Source organism: Leucoraja erinacea, chromosome 17 (assembly GCF_028641065.1).
Source record: "Leucoraja erinacea ecotype New England chromosome 17, Leri_hhj_1, whole genome shotgun sequence".
Lineage (NCBI taxonomy): Eukaryota > Metazoa > Chordata > Chondrichthyes > Rajiformes > Rajidae > Leucoraja > Leucoraja erinaceus.
This window is the reverse complement of record NC_073393.1, coordinates 19,561,242-19,577,601: the sequence shown is the minus strand read 5'-3', so window position 1 is coordinate 19,577,601 and position 16,360 is coordinate 19,561,242. Positions and strand designations below refer to the sequence as shown.

Below are 16,360 nucleotides of genomic sequence, written 5' to 3'. Positions count from 1 at the left end.
GGCCTACTCCAGCATCTTTGTCTATTGATGCAAAACTTTGGAGTTCTCCACCTGAGAGTTTGTTGAGTACTCAGTCATTGACGGTGAGTAGATCTTTGTATTGTTAGGGGCTGAAGATAAATCATCGAGTGGGTAAGTGGATGAGATATACAGTTTATCCGGATCTTATGCAAAGAGCCAGCTCTTGCTTCAATTTTTTACCGTTACTATTGTCTTTCCTGACATGAGCTCATTCTGTGAATCAGCACTGCAGCAATAGCAACCTTACCTTTAGGGAAACTGATGTCCAGAGCCACATCATAAGCTTCTGCAAGGATCAGTATGTTTTCCGTTTGAACAATGCCGAGAATGTTATCTGCATCATAGACCTCAGGAGAGGGCAAGCAAAATGATAACATGAAAACATAAACACACACTTGATATCCACTGATTGGACCAGATGGTGAATGCTAGTTGAGGACTAATTAAGCATGATCTAATTATATGTTATACTCTTGTTGCTACACAGCATTCATTAACTTCAACAAAGCACTCTCATTACAAGAGAAGACACAGAGTGCTGGAGTAATTCAGTGGATCAGGCAGCATCTTAGCAGAATATCAACATTTCAAGTCAGGACGCTTCTTCAGCTGAAAAAGCCTCCCATCCTGAAATGGTGGCCATCCGTGTTCTCCTGTGATGCTGCCAGATCTGCTGAGCTACTCCAGCATTCTATGTCTTCTTTTCTAAATCAGAAACTGCAGCTTCTTGTTTCTACCTCCCTGATTACAAGTCCTCTTTGCATTATCAGCATCTGACTTAGAACACCTCATTTCCTACAAACATTTGGGAGACCAGCGGGATGGATGAGAATAGAATTACCAGTTGCTGCAGGCACCTTCTGCCGGGTGGGAAATGGAGCATTTGTGTGTGTTCTCTCCACAGACCCATGCTTTCAACCTCAATTATCAGAGGCTGGGTCAAGCTGAATAGAGCTGAGAGAGTTGAGCAGACTCACTCGCTCACTCACTGAGTCAGGGAGGTTGGCTGGCGGCCACTCTTACCATGCCTGCTAGCTCTCCCATCACAGCTGTTTCCGTGATCCTTTCCCACATACCATTTTTGTTGATTTCTGACTTACAAACAGTTCAGATTACAAACAGTTCTCAGAACATAACCGTGTTCCTGACTGCCTGAAACTATATTTAAAATATTGTAATTTACTCGTAATACGTTCAACAATGGCAGTGTCATTGGCGAATTTAAAAATGGAGTAGGAACTGTGTCCAGTTACACATTCATGAGTATAGAGCACGTAGAGCAGGGGACTGAACATACAACCTTGAGTTGGTACTGATTATATTGGGGAGGAATTGTTGCCCCCCAACCCTGACTGCATACCTGAAATGAGGCACTCAGCCACTGGCCAGGGAGCAATTTGCTCATGTATCCAATGAGACTCAGGAAATGTGATTTTTATTGGAACTTTGCTCCAACCATGGGCATCCACTGCACACACACTCTGACGAGTGTTAAAATGGGAGCTCGCTGGTGTGATTATTCTCTTTTTATTGGGATATTATTTTAAAATTATTGAATAAAAATTGCATCTCACTTGCTCAGTACTCTTCTCAATCCACATACCTCAAGCCGAATGTACTTTCTCAGGTTGATTTGTCTTGTAGCTCTGAAGTGCACGTGCACACTAAATTCAGCTTTGGGTTCAATGATTCCCTGGTCCTGAGAGAGAGTGAAGTCATCACCCAGATTCTCCAGGCCAGTGATTCTCCACGCTACTGCCAGAAGACAAGTGTTCCGCATCACCAGGCTCTTGGTGTCCTTCCTGAGGGAAATCAATCAAAACTTGGTCTACCAACACACCAAGGTGATCATACACACACACATATAGTCAATATGGTACATGTAAAAGTATCATCATTGTATTAACAAGTCAACAAGGCAACAGATTTTACACATACTATGAGTTAACAACCAAGTAACCGGGTTTAGTTTTTAGTTGAGAAATAAACATTGGCTCGGTATTAGGATAATGCCTTCAATGATTCAAAATAGTGTCTGGGTGTTTACAGGTTCAGGGACAGTTTCTTCCCAGCTGCTATCAGGCAACTGATCCATCCTATCAACAATTAGAGAGCAGTCCTGAACAACTTTCTATCTCATTGGAGACCCCCAGACTCTCTTTAATCAGGCTTTACTGGCTTTACCTTGCACTAACATCATTCACATTATTCCCTTTATCATGTATCTGTACACTGTGGATGGCTCGATGCCTGCTTGTTGGTGCTTTGATTTTCAACAATGAGTTATTGAGAACTGTGCCCTGCCACATTTTCTCATTAAGGCCAGAATAAAATGTAAGATAGTTGGAACAAATTCCAAGGACATGGTCTGCAGAATTTCTACAGATGCACTGTAGAAACTATTCTCGTTGGTTGCATCATGCACTGGAATGCAAGAGGCTGCAGAGAGTGTGGACTCAGCCCAGACCAACATGGGCACAGCCCTCCCCACCATTAAACATACCTACATGAGGTGCTGCCTCAAGGAGGCATCCATCATCAAGAATCCCCAACATCAGAGCCATACTCTCTTCAACTGTTACCATTGAGTAGGAGATACAGAAGGCCATGGTCCCAATCCAGCAAGGCCAGGAGCTACATTCCTATAAATGTCAGGTTCGTAAAACAACCTGCATAGCTCTAATCCTAGCTCAGCAACGGACATTATGGAGCACTTCTTAAATTACCATAGACTTGTTTGCTAATTACGTTTTGCACTGGTGACTTGCATTTTTCTTTTTATTGTCTTGTGGAATTCATGTGTAATTGATGTATAATTTATGTTTTCGCGTGTTTTCTGAATCTATGTGCGGGTGGTGCCACTGTGAGCAAGATTTAATTGTACCTTTACCTCACTATAGTAATACATGTAATAAACCTGACTGGACTTGACATTTGCCTGAGATAACATTTTCCAGAATGTCAAAACAAGGAACAGGATGAGGGTTACACAAAAAAGCTGGAGAAACTCAGCGGGTGCAGCAGCATCTATGGAGCGAAGGAAATAGGCAACGTTTCGGGCCGAAACCCTTCTTCAGACTGATCGGGTGCGGGGGTGGGTGGGGACAAGAAAGGGAAAAGGAGGAGTAGCCAGAAGGCTGGGGGATGGGAGGAGACAGCAGGGGGGCTGAGGAAGGGGAGGAGACAGCAAGGACTAACAAAATTGGGAGAATTCGATGTTCATGCCCCCGGGGTGCAGACTCCCTAAACGGAATATGAGGTGCTGTTCCTCCAATTTCCAGTGCTGCTCGCTGTGGCCATGGAGGAGACCCAGGACAGAGAGGTCGGAGGCGGAGTGGGAGGGGGAGTTGAAGTGCTGAGCCACCGGGAGGTCAGCTTGGTTATTGCGGACCGAGCGGAGGTGTTCGGCGAAACGATCGCCCAACCTCCGCTTGGTCTCACCGATATAGATCTGCTGACATCTAGAGCAGCGGACGCAATAGCTGAGGTTGGAAGAGATGCAGGTAAACCTCTGTCGCACCTGGAACGATTGCTTGGGTCCTTGAACGGAGTCGAGGGGGGAGGTAAAGGGACAAGTGTTGCATCTCTTGCGGTTGCAAGGGAAAGTGCCCGGGGAGGGGGTGGACTGAGAGGGAAGGGAAGAATTGACAAGGGAGTTATGGAGGGAGCGGTCTTTGCGGAAGGCAGATATGGGGGGAGATGGGAAGATGTGGCGAGTAGTGGGGTCACGTTGGAGGTGGCGAAACTGACGGAGGATTACTTTTTGTATGTGACGGCTGGTGGGGTGAAAGGTGAGGACTAGGGGGACTCGGCCCTTGTTGCGAGTGCGGGGATGGGGAGAGAGAGCAGTGTTGCGGGGTATGGAGGAGACCCTGGTGCGAGCCTCATTTATGGTGGAGGAGGGGAACCCCCGTTCCCTAAGGAACAGGATGATGCTGGTTTACCAAGGAAAGACAGAAATTGCTGGAGTGACTTAGTGGGTCAGGTGGCATTTCTGGAAAACATGGATAGGTGATATTTTGGGCTGGGACACTTCTTCAGATGGACCTAACCCAAAACATCCATGTTCTCCAGGGATGCTGCCTGACCCGCCGGGTTACTCCAGCAATTTGTGTCTTTCTATAATATTATCCACTTTTTAACCCTTCAGAAATCTATCCTAAACACCTCAGCCACTCACACTTGTGCGATCTGCTCATCTAACATTGTGAGATGGTAACTTTATTTAGAGAACTGTTGGGCTTTTCTTCATTGGGTTTCAAAGAGCCAAGGTGGGCTGCACCGTGGATAGCACTTGAGGCATCGTACTTTTTTTAACTGTGGGAAGGAACTGCAGATGTGGTTTACACGGAATATAGATACAAAATACTGGAGTAACTCTGAGGGGACAGGCAGCATGTCTGGTGAAAAGGAATGGGTGACATTTCGGATCAAGACCCATCTTCAGGCCTTTTATCTAATCACATGCTGTCTCCTGTGCGAACAAAATAAATCAGAGACATAACAAGAGGTTAGTGTTCATCTGTGTATTTGCACCACGGGATGTGCAAGTTGTAGTTGTTGCTGCTGACTATATTATGGTTTAGGTATGGGTTTTGATGCAATTGTTTTTTATCATTTTCACTATATATTTAAATATGTTATTTTAGTTCAATTATTATTACTTGATCGCAATAAAACAGACACATTTCAATTAACTGGAAGCATTAAGGAAGGAAAATAACAAGAAGCATTAAAATTAGCACACGTCAAAAGAACGTGGCCACAAAATATTAAGCATAAATTCTTAGAGGCAGTAAAGAAACTGGTGAGCTAATAATTGGGCCTGAGGTTTGACGGAGTAAGGATCAGAATGTACAACAGAACAAGATGCTACAGGAAGCTTTGTGTGCCATTTGTTCATTGCATCCTCATACACAAACTCCCATTTTGGAATTTGACCATGCAGCAATTAATGTTGAGGGTTTGAATAGGGTTGGCTTCTGGGCCACTTTGATGTCTGTCAATATGAACAAAATGCTTTTGTACATCTATTTGTAACATGCTGTGACTATATGCATAGCGTGACTTTGATAAACACTGACCTGTGAAGAATCATTTTGTCAAAGTGTAGCTGTTTGCGGTCAAGCTCCAAGTCCGCACGTACTCCATAACAGGATACCTTAAAGAGTACTGGTTCAGGATTTTCGCGTATGCAACAGACAAGGTGGTCATCAAATTTCCCAGGGCTGGTTGGATAGGCCCAGATCGTGACCTCCTGCAAGGTAAATTTGTGACCTCAAGTGTTCTTGTAACTGAACTCAGAGATCAAATCATTGGGTCCATCTATCATTGGACACATTATATTGTTCATTTCAATATACTCATTCATTCTATGCTTCAATTATACCTTCAGTGAAAATTAGTAAACGTATTTTCATCTGACATTTCATCAAATTTCCTATGTCTTCATCCCAACCACAGTCTATTCTTCACAATTCTAAGTATTCTCTCATAATAAATGTGTTTAAAAACATATCCATGAAATAGGGCTTATCATTTAAATCACGGAAATAAGAAAGCCATAACAGAAAACCAGCAGGAAACTAACCATAACGGCTTCAACACATGAGGACCCTGGCTAATTTAATACTGAATTACAACATCTAAGAATGGCATGGAGATCTGCCAGCAATTAAACTAGAAAATGTACTGATCAGAATTATTAGCCAGATCTAATCTCTTCACCACAACATTGTCGGCATTCTCCCTTCATTGATGCCACGCAGAAAAACCTCTAGAAGCTGTTCTTGAAACTGGAGGTAACAGCTCTTAGGCTATATCTTCTACCCAATGGTAGTAGCCAGAGGAGAGCATGGCCAGGGTGGTAAGTCTTTGAAGTTAGCTGTCTATTTGAAACAACGCCTGCTATAGATCCTTTTCATTGGGGGTAGATCAATGCCCATGCCCAGTCATGGCAATGTCTACCACTTCCGCAGCCTCCTTCGTTCCTGGCCAATTGATTTATTGAACCAGGCCATGATGCAACCAATCGGTATGCTTTCTACCATAAGCCTGGGGTGGGGGTTGATGGAATATTCATTGACAATTCAAATCTGCTCAATCTACTAGAAATGTTAGAGTTTCTATTACAAAAGCTTTCTTTGTGATTGCATCAATGTGTTGGACTTAAAGCTGTTGACTCCCTCCACAAGTTTCCCATTGATGGAGATTGCTAGAGTTGCAGACTGTGTGGAAGGCGGTTAAAGTGTACAGGGGGGTGTAGATCAGCCACAGAAATGGGTGGAGAAATGGGCAGGTTACTGGCAGATGGAGTTTAATCCATGCAAGTATGAGGTGTTGAAATTTGGGAGGTCAAAAGTAAGGGGAAATATATATAATTAATGGCAAAACCCTTAACAACATTGATGTGCAGAGGGAATTTGGGGTGGGGTGAGTTTTTTTACTGGAATGCCTGGAATGTTCTGCCAGGGGTGTTGGTCGAGGTAGACACGATAATGGTATTTGAGACTTTTGGATAGGCATATGGATATGCAGAGAATGGAGAGATATAGATTATGTGCAGGCAGCCAAGAGATGGTTTGGCACAGTCATGGCTGGCTGCAGGGCCTGTTCTTATGCTGTACTGTTCTATGCTCTATATATACCAAAAAGGAACATACCGTTGCTTCATAAGCTGCAAGCGTCACACATGGTGGATCCACAAGATAGGTGGCAGCTTTCACATCATGCTGATAACAGAAGGAAACCTCAGCTTCCATTGATGAGGTATTCATTATTTTGATAATCTCCTTGTTTTCCGCATATTTGCCCTCCTTGTACCTATAAATAAAATAATCTTACCACAATCCTGCACAATCAATTGAGACGGATATTCCTAATTTTGTGTTACTTCTCCCAATGTTTCCAGGATGTTAGTTCAACATGTGCACTTACCTCCAGTGTCATTTGTTACATGTGAAGTTAGACTGCACAACCAACAGCAACCAATTATACCCTTACGTAACAAAATATCTCAACTTGCACAGAGATGTCAGAGAGATGTCAAACAAAATTTAATACCAGACTGCAGAGACAAATATTAGGATAGGTGACCAAAGGCCTGGACATAGAAGTCAGTTTGAAAAAGATTTTTAATGGGCAAGATGAAGAGGAATCAAATATTTAAAGAGGGTATTCCAGAGTTTCGAACCAAGCCAGCTGAAAGTACAGCCTCCAGTGGTGGAATAATTAAGTTTGGAAATGCACAAAACATCAGCCCACCTCTGGAGGACATGGATGCAGATGTTTTGAGTGGGGATCCTTGCTCAGATTGATTGTAGTAGGGTCGAGAAATATGGAAAAGAGATGGCATGGGACTAAGCCTGACAAGTGATAGGAAGACAGTTAGAGGGATTTTGGCAAAAAGATGGATAGCTAGAGATGAAAATAAGATACCTCATGGAGTGAGAAAGAAAAAATAAGTGTACAGAATATTGTGTTACAGTACAGAGAAAGTGCAAATAAAAAGGTATGAAATGAGGTACATTTGATCAGAAATATATCCTTAGCATATGAAAGGTCCATTCAGGAGGAGGTGTTGGAATCAGGTACAATTACTATGTTGAAGAAGCATTTAGCCTGATACTTAAGCAGACAAATCAAAGAAGGAAATGTAATCAGAGTAAATGGGCAAAAAGGTTGGTATGGACATGGAAGGCTGAAGGGCCTGTTTCGATTGTATGACTAAACTCTAGCAAGTACAGGCCCAGAGCCGTCAACCGTTTTTGATGATGCCATGTTTCTTACGTGGCACCTGTGCAGGAATGTAAAGAATATTCCATCCCTGTCCTGTGAATTGGTCTTCTTTATGAATTTTATCGTATTTAAGATTATCTCTACCCAAAAAGTGCTGTGCCTCTAACATGCCATATGTCGTTGGAAGATTCAGGCCATTCTCAGCATCATGTCATATCATTCCATGCAACTTCTCAAATGGAGTAAGAAGGAATTATAGCAAGGCTATCCCAGGACAACTGTACAGATGTGATATTTCCAGACAGCAAATCTCTCTCAGATTGCTTAGGCTACAATTAAAAGCTTCAGCCCTAATGCGCGCTAATTACACAAATATAAAATCACAGAAATATGCACTTTACTTTGCACTATTGATAAATGTCAGCATGTGACATGTCTACTTTCAATGTGGCTAACTGTGGTTAGGCTGGTTTCTAAAGGTTTGATCGCCTAATTTCTTCGCAATTAAGTAAATTGGTATTTCTCCAAATCTCAATATTCTTCAGAATATATAAAAGTATTTAAGAAAAAAATGTAAAAGAATCAATGTTTGATGTTCTGTGTATTTCTTTTCTCCATTTGCTTATAATAATAATAATATGAAGATGGAGACTATCCTTTAATTCCTGGAGGCATTACGATAATACTGGAGGGCCTAAGTACATGCCAATCACCCACCATATTGTGTCACTACATTACAGGTAACCCCCTTTGAAGTTCCAGAAAAATTGCCTCATTATAATTTTCTGTAACTCAAAGTCATGTCACCTGTAAATGTATCAAGAAACACGAGTTGAAAAAAAATTAATTTGGGGTTGATTTTGTTCTTCACACAAATTTTGTGAGACTGAATTTTATTGTGTAATGATTTGTGAATTCTGTAAGGGCTAATTTCCATAACCTGAGCAACCATAATGCAGACGTTGCCTATACGTGCCTTTCCCTAGTGATGCCACAGAGCAATGGTCCAAACTGAAACATTTCTTTGCTCATAATGTACTTCTTCCGAGGGATTTCGTCAAGCTTATGATTCTTTATCCGATGTCGGAAGACAACTCTGCAAAATAAATTAAATGAAAAGTCAGGTATGAACATTTAGTCAGAAACTATAAGGTTCCCAGTAAACAAAAAATTATATATGTTGTCCAAAGATAATGACACAGCCTGAAGGCAATACTGCAAAATGACAAAAACTTATTTAAATCAAAAAAAAGCTGCAGATGCTGGAAATCTAAAATAATAACCTTTAATAATGTATAACCTTCAAATAAATTAAAATAATCAAACAATTTCAAAATATTAGCACTTTAATACCTCACAGGGGAACATTTTGTCAGTTGTTCAAGCAGGAAGTTGTTGCAGCAAGTCAGTTGTTAGCACACAATTGACAAAACATGAACAAGGTGTTAGCCATCTGTGACATGTTTCCCATGAGATGGAAAATCGCAGCCCACACTGTTTTGAACAGCATGGAGGAGAATACTGGATAACTCAATGTTATATCTTTGCACTAAATGTTGTATCTTTAAACTTTTAGACTTTAGAGATACAGCATGGAAAGAGGCCCTTCGGCCCACCAAGTCTGCACTAACCAGCCTCATCCGCAACCATACACTAACACTATCCTGTACACTGGGGACAATTTGCAGAAGCCAGTTAACGTACAAACCTGCATGTCTTTGGAATGTGGGAGGAAATCTGAGCACCCGAAGAAAACCCACGCAGTAACATGGAGAATGTACAAACTCTCTAAAGACAGCCACCGAGGACAAGGTCGAACCCAGGTTTGTAAGGCAACAACTCTATCGCTGCACCACTGTGCGGCCCCTTTATCTTTTATTTGTACACTTTGGATGGATTGATTGTATTCGTGTAGAGACTTTTCTTTGACTTAAGAGCATGCAAACAAAGGTTTTTCACTGTACCTTGGTACACGTGACAATAATAAACTAAACTAATGTTACCGCTGGGTTGTAAGCCGCCCAAATGACTGAATACCAGTCCCGAGCTGTGGAGCTAGCGCTGCTTCTCCGCGCTGGCTGTAAGCCTGGGCCATATTTCCCTTAATTCCAGGCAGGGCTGGAGGTTAACCCGGCGGGAGAGGCATAGTTGAGCTGGGTTTAGCGCTGCTTCTCTGCACTGGCTGTGGGCCTGGGAGCACCGCGCCGGTCTGACTCCCGACGTCTCTGGCCACCCCTGGGCATGGGGAGCACTCCGGTGGGGACGGGGATGATCTGGTTCGGCAGCGATTGCAGTGCCAGAGAACCGGCCGGGATCGATTCTGGCTGCGGATGAGGCACAGGTCTGTGTCTAGGGCTGCCGTTGTGACCCTGTGACCTGGGCATGTCTCCCTCCTCCAATCTCCACACTCTATCCTCAGTCCCACCCCCCTTCATCCGCATCTGACCGACACCTCCCTCCTCCAATCATCACGCTGAATCATCATGTCCCATCCCCATTGCCTGCTGACCGACGTCTCTCTCGTCCAATCGGCGCCCTCGATCAGCAGTCCCACCCCCACTGTCTCGCGGAAAACTGAGATTTCACCGGGTTTTAAAATCCGGATTACAAAAATGGGGGAGGATCGTTCCCCACCTCTCAAAACAGGGGGAGGACACGTGTCCCCTGGTCCCCTGGTTCCCCTGGGATTTCCGCCACTGCTCGACACAATCCTGTCTCGGAGGTCTACGGACAATTCCTTCGTCTTCATGGCTTGGTTTTTACTCTGACATGCACTGTCAATCGTGGGATCTTGTATTGACAGGTGTGTACCTTTCCAAATCATGTTCCATCAGTTTAATTTACCACTGGTGGACTCCAATCAAGTTGTAGGAAACATCTCAAGGATAATCAATGGAAACAGGATAAACCTAAGCTCAATTTTGAGTGTCAAAGCAAAGGGTCTGAATCCTTTTGTAAATGTGATATTTCAGTTATTTCTTTTTAATTACCTGTACTGTGCAAAAAATTTTAAACACCTGCTTTAGCTTCTTCATTCTGGGGTATTGTGTGTAGATTAAGGATAAAAAAATAAATTAATCAATTTTAAAGTAAGGGTGTAATGTAACAAAATGTGGAAAAAGTGAAGGGGTCCGAATACTTTGTGAATGCACTGTATTTCGTTGTGGCCCCTACAATTTTCCTTTAAGCTGCACGTTCTCTGTGCTGTATTGTATTGTGCACTCTTTTGCACTACCTGTGATTTACCTTGATAGTAAACAAAACATTTTTTGTTGGCCGGATATGATGCACAACAAATGTTTTCCCTGTTTCTCGGTTCACGTGACAATGATAAACCAATATCAAGGGTTTTCAAGGGTTGAGGAAATATGTTTCCCCTGGCTGATGTGTTAATGACTAGGAGTGCCATCTAAGAATATGGGATAAGCAATTCGGGACGGAGGTGGGGCGTAGTGTCTTCTCTACTTTGTAATTTTGTTTTAAATCAAGGAATTTCTGGGCATTAAGAAAATCTAGGGATATGAGGATAGTGCTGGAAAATGACACTGATATAGAAGATCTGTTGGGCACGTTGTAGGAAAGATTTGAATAATCTCTTTCTATGGTGTTCTACAATGACGAAGTATAAGGACTTGCTATTCACACTCCTCGCTATTGAGGGGGATTTCTCCTGGTGATGCCACTACGGACCTGTCCCTTGGACCTCATCCTGCAGTCATTGCCCCCGCCCTGCCCTTCAACTGCGAGGCCAAGTTCATGAACCCCAACCATGACAGGCTCTGAGAACAAAAATATTGGCACGGAACTGGGCCATTCAACCCATCAAATCCACTCATTCTGTCTGGTATATTCTGCAAAGTCCTGTCATGAATATTTCAGCCCGACGAAAACAAGGGCGGACCTTCTAGTGAACGAGAACAAAGACTCAGCAGCCATCCAGCACGAAGACTAGGCAGGCCAGCCATGGCCACGTGCGGCGGCAGGCCTGGTCACTTCTGTGAAGAGTGCCCGGCAAGCCCCTGCCTACAGGAGGAAGCTCGGAAATCTGAAGACAGGAGAGTCAAGGAGGGAGCCGTTGCTGACCACGGACATGTGAAGTGGGGCAGTAGAAGGTAATGCCTTCAGCGCCTTCAAGGATGGCTGCAGGAGGTGCCCTCAGGACACAAAGGCAGTTAGGTAAGGAGTGGAACTTCGATTAGCAGGCCTGCAATAGCGTGGGGTTCACTTGGATCCCAGGCACTCCAGGACATGGCGCCAAAATATGGCGACTGTGCATTTGTGGGTTGTGCAAAACAATTTCACTGTGCTGTGCGCATGTGACAATAAAGAACCATTTAACCATTGGAGTTAATGATCATCAGGAGCAGCATCAGCATTGATCTTGTTTAAAAAATGATCGCATTTGGTAATCCACCCAGAAGAAACAAATGGGAGGATTCTTCATAATAACTCCAGATATGGTAAGAGAGAACTGTGCCAAAAGAAACCAGCCCACAACACAAATAAATAAAATTTGGCTGTCATTCAAAAATATTTTTTAAACGTGCAAAACACAAATAATTTAAATGCAAATAAAACTTCAAAGCAAAATCCCCAAACTTTCCAAAACAAAGCTTTTTAAAGCACTTTAAAATACTTCTGAACATTTCCAAAAACATTTATAAACACTTTAAAACAGTTAAACCAACAGGCTGTAAGATTTATAAAAACAATGTTGAAAAGATTTAAAAGAGCACTTGGGATTAATAACCTCTCTGTGAGTCTTTTAAAATTGTCAAACATTTAGCTGAAACAGTCTTTGATGCTCCTTCGCATCAAGAGGAGAATGCTCCTTGTGCCACCACAAGACTGGTAATTCCATACTAAGTGTGTGAGAACAGTCTCACGCCTCTGCTGAACTCCATGAGGAGTTCAGTGATAAAGCAAAGCCTGCTTCCCAGTGCCAAACTGTTGACACTGACTTTTGGATATCGCCAAAAACTTAAGATGATTACTTCATTTCTCCCACTCCCAAATTATTTCCGTTAGCATTTGGTCAAAGAGACTACATGCAATTAGCATCACAACATTTTCCAAAGATTTTCCTCAGGGAGTACAGAGAAGGTTCACCAGACTGATTCCTGGGAGGGCAGGACTTTCATATGAAGAAAGACAGGATAGACTCGGCTTGTACATGCTAGAATTCAGAAGATTGAGGGGGGATCTTATAGAAACTTACAAAATTCTTAAGGGATTGGACAGGCTAGATGCAGGAAGATTATTCCCGATGTTGGGGAAGTCCAGAACTAGGGGTCACAGTTTAAGGATAAGAGGGAAGTCTTTTAGGACCAAGATGAGAAAATAATTTTTTACACAGAGAGTGGTGAATCTGTGGAATTCTCTGCCACAGACGGTAGTTGAGGTCAGTTCATTGGCTATATTTAAGAGGGAGTTAGATGTGGCCCTTGTGGCTAAAGGGATCAGGGGGTATGGAGAGAAGGCAGGGATGGGATACTGAGTTGGATGATCAGCCATGATCATATGAAATAGCGGTGCAGGCTCGAAGGGCCGAATGGCCTACTCCTGCACCTATTTTCTATGTTTCTATGTTTCTATTAGGATTAGTGCCCATGAAACAGAAACCCACCTGGGATCCTGGTTTATAGTTGGGAAGGTACAAATTCCTCTGCAGTACAACTTGTAGCATCTTCGCGTTCCCAGGAGCTCAAAGTTCAGAGTTTGATCATATGTCCCAATAACTACTGAACTAAAACGCACTTGTAAAGTAACCTCCTCGCCAGGTTGCACAATCCAGCGATAAGGAAGCACTCTGGGGGAAAGATAATAACAATGGATTCAAATTTTTTTAAAATAAAGGTCAGATGACTAAAAACACATTTTATGGGTCCATGTTTGGACCATTGGTTGGACAGAAAAAACAATGTTTTTAAATGCCTTACAAAAAATGACAAATAAAGAGGTCAAAAATCCTATGGAACAATACAAAGAGAGCTTCCAAGCATGACCTCATCACCGAAGATTATAATCATCTGTTACAATAGCTTTATTAAATCAAGGATGGAGAAAAACCACGCGACCCAGAAAAACAAATCTCTTCATTGTTCTAACTTAGCATCTAACTAAGATCGTATAGCTGCTTAGCCGTGATGGGATCTTTGGTTATTTCTGCGCAATTTGAACAACGGGGAGGGTTGGAGCGGGCGGGCGGGCGTGGGGACACGGACGCAGACAGAGAGAGGCACAGAGGCAGGGGAGCTTCCTGCCTTTTGGAGCTGGGGTTTCCGATTTGCGGCGTCTATTGAGTGGGCGACCATGCTGGTGCGAGCGGAGCGAAGATCAAATGCAGTAGAGGGCCGGCCGATGGAGAGAGAGGGCAGTGAGAGAGGGGAAAGACAGAGAGAGGACAGAGAGAGGACAGAGGCATAGTTTGGAGACCCCTGGTATACAGAGTCACCGGTTTGGCACCATTTCCAATTCCCAGTTGTAGTAAGTGGAGAGGTCTTGATCTGACCATGAAGGTCTGTTTTCTGGAGGGGGTGGGGGGAGTGTGAGGACAGAGAGAGGGGGAGAGAGGAGAGAGAGAGAGAGAGAGAGAGAGAGGGGGAGAGAGAGAGAGAGAGAGAGAGACAGAGAGAGAGACGACAGAGAGACAGAGAGACGCACAGAGAGAGAGAGAGGGCAGAGAGAGAGAGAGAGAGAGGGCAGAGAGAGAGAGAGGGCATAGACAGAAAGGGCAGAGACAGAGAGGTCAGAGACAGAGACAGAGAGACTGCTGGCGGGCGTGGGGCGGCTTCTTTTTCTTTCGCCCCGGTCACGGCCCCATCCCAAACCCCGGGTTTGGCCCTCACTCCAGCTCCAGGCTCTGCTCCAGTCCAGGCTTTGCTGCAGCCCAGGCAGCAACCTCCCCACCAGGCGCTGGTCGGCGGACATAGACTCGAGGGAGGCCACGACCTGATCGACCTGAGGACCCCGAGCGAGGCGGCGGGCGGGCTTTGAGCCGGGCTTGACCCGCGGCAGCAGCCTCCCCACCAGGCGATGGACCAGAGTGAGGATGTGGACGGGCGTGGACCCCGAGCAAGGCAGCGGCGGGCGGGCTTCTGCAGAACTGTCTCGATATTTCTGAGCTCCATGGGCTCGCATCCTCGGCGCTTCAGACCCTGAGTACGGGGGGGGGGGGGGGGGAGAGGTGGAGAGGGGGAGTGGGGGCGAAGGGGGAGAAGGAGAGGATGGGGGGAGAGAGGTAAAGTGGGGGGGGGGGGGGGGGGGGGGGGGGGAGGGTTGGGCAGGCGCAAAGATTATAGTATCCTCTAGTATCTTTGGGCAGGCGGGCACGCTGGAGTCCAGCAGCGGGAGCCGTGGCGGTAGTGTACTTGGAGGCATACTGGAGGCAGGTTGGCCTGGATTGGTCGGCATGTGGGATTGTGATGTCAGCAGCTCGTTAGGTGTGGTTTTGGCTGAACACACACACACACACACACACACACACACACACACACACACACACACACACACACACACACACACACACACACACAAACACACACACACACACACACACACAGTTTTAATATATAGATTTGATTTGATATGATGGTTTGGAAAAGGAGTGCCTGGGGTCACTCAGAAGGCTGCTGACATCCGTTGAGCAGTACCACAGCATAATCCGAGAAAATAAAAGAATGAAAATTGAAGGTCTGAAATGTATTCAAATAAATCCTCATCCAATAACAGTTCCAATAGATAACGCATTATTTTATGCATATGCAATAAATATACCTCATCGCCAATATATCTGTAGTGAGATGCTCTTCAGTATAAGTGCTGCTTACCTGACCGCTGTGCTATCTTCTTTGGATGGCTCCTCAGTAGTGCTGCTGTGGTCGATGTCGGATTGAGGTGACGGGGCACCCAGTAAAAAAGAAGTGCGGGAATCACGTCGGCCCTTTTTCCCGTGCCCACCTGAGCGACGTTTGTCGCGGTCCGTTTCTGATTTGTCTTTCTTATATTTTCCTTTATGCTGAACAGGTGCCTCCTCCTATGCAACCAAAATTGTGGAAAAAAAGTGCAGCTGTGCATACAGTTCAGACAGAAAACCCTGTATTGCTACATTATCTTTCATGAACTCAGAACATTCAAAGCATTTTGCTACAATTAAAGTGAAGTTGCAGAAAGTGCTGGAAAGTTCCCACTCTCCAACGTCTTTCATTTACTCACTGACCAGACAACTCCAATTACACTCTCCCTGTGCTTAATTGGCATTTTTTGTCTCGTTCCCACTGATGAAGAGTCTTTGACCTATTTTCATGAATGCGATCTAATCTGCTGAATGTTGCGAACAGAATTTTCATGTTCTAATTTTAGATTTCCAGCATCCACTGTTTTATTTTCCCCATTTTTATGACTGTTGTACTGAAGCACAGCAGCCAATGTGCATATGACAAGCCCTGCCATACAGCCATCGGATGCTGACCAGGTGGTCTGGCTTTGAGAGATAAATGTTAGCTCTGACACCAGGGAAACCTCCTGTGCTCCATAAATGGTGCAGTGCAACCTTTTATTTCCATTCATGAGTAGATAGTGGGTTTCAAGTATCAGTTGAATG

General features: G+C 44.2%; 1 protein-coding gene across 1 annotated transcript in view; it reads right to left on the bottom strand.

Moving 5' to 3' along the window:
• The window catches only part of hydin (HYDIN axonemal central pair apparatus protein), a 341,361-nt gene that overhangs the window by 121,890 nt on the left and 203,111 nt on the right, over positions 1–16,360 (bottom strand). The window contains exons 48-54 of the mRNA XM_055648745.1: positions 15,588–15,793; positions 13,385–13,567; positions 8,735–8,854; positions 6,684–6,843; positions 5,106–5,278; positions 1,625–1,823; positions 269–368 (exon numbers count right to left, since the gene is read on the bottom strand). Coding sequence (XP_055504720.1) covers positions 269–368; positions 1,625–1,823; positions 5,106–5,278; positions 6,684–6,843; positions 8,735–8,854; positions 13,385–13,567; positions 15,588–15,793 — 1,141 coding nt within the window. The remainder of the gene's footprint in view (positions 1–268; positions 369–1,624; positions 1,824–5,105; positions 5,279–6,683; positions 6,844–8,734; positions 8,855–13,384; positions 13,568–15,587; positions 15,794–16,360) is intronic.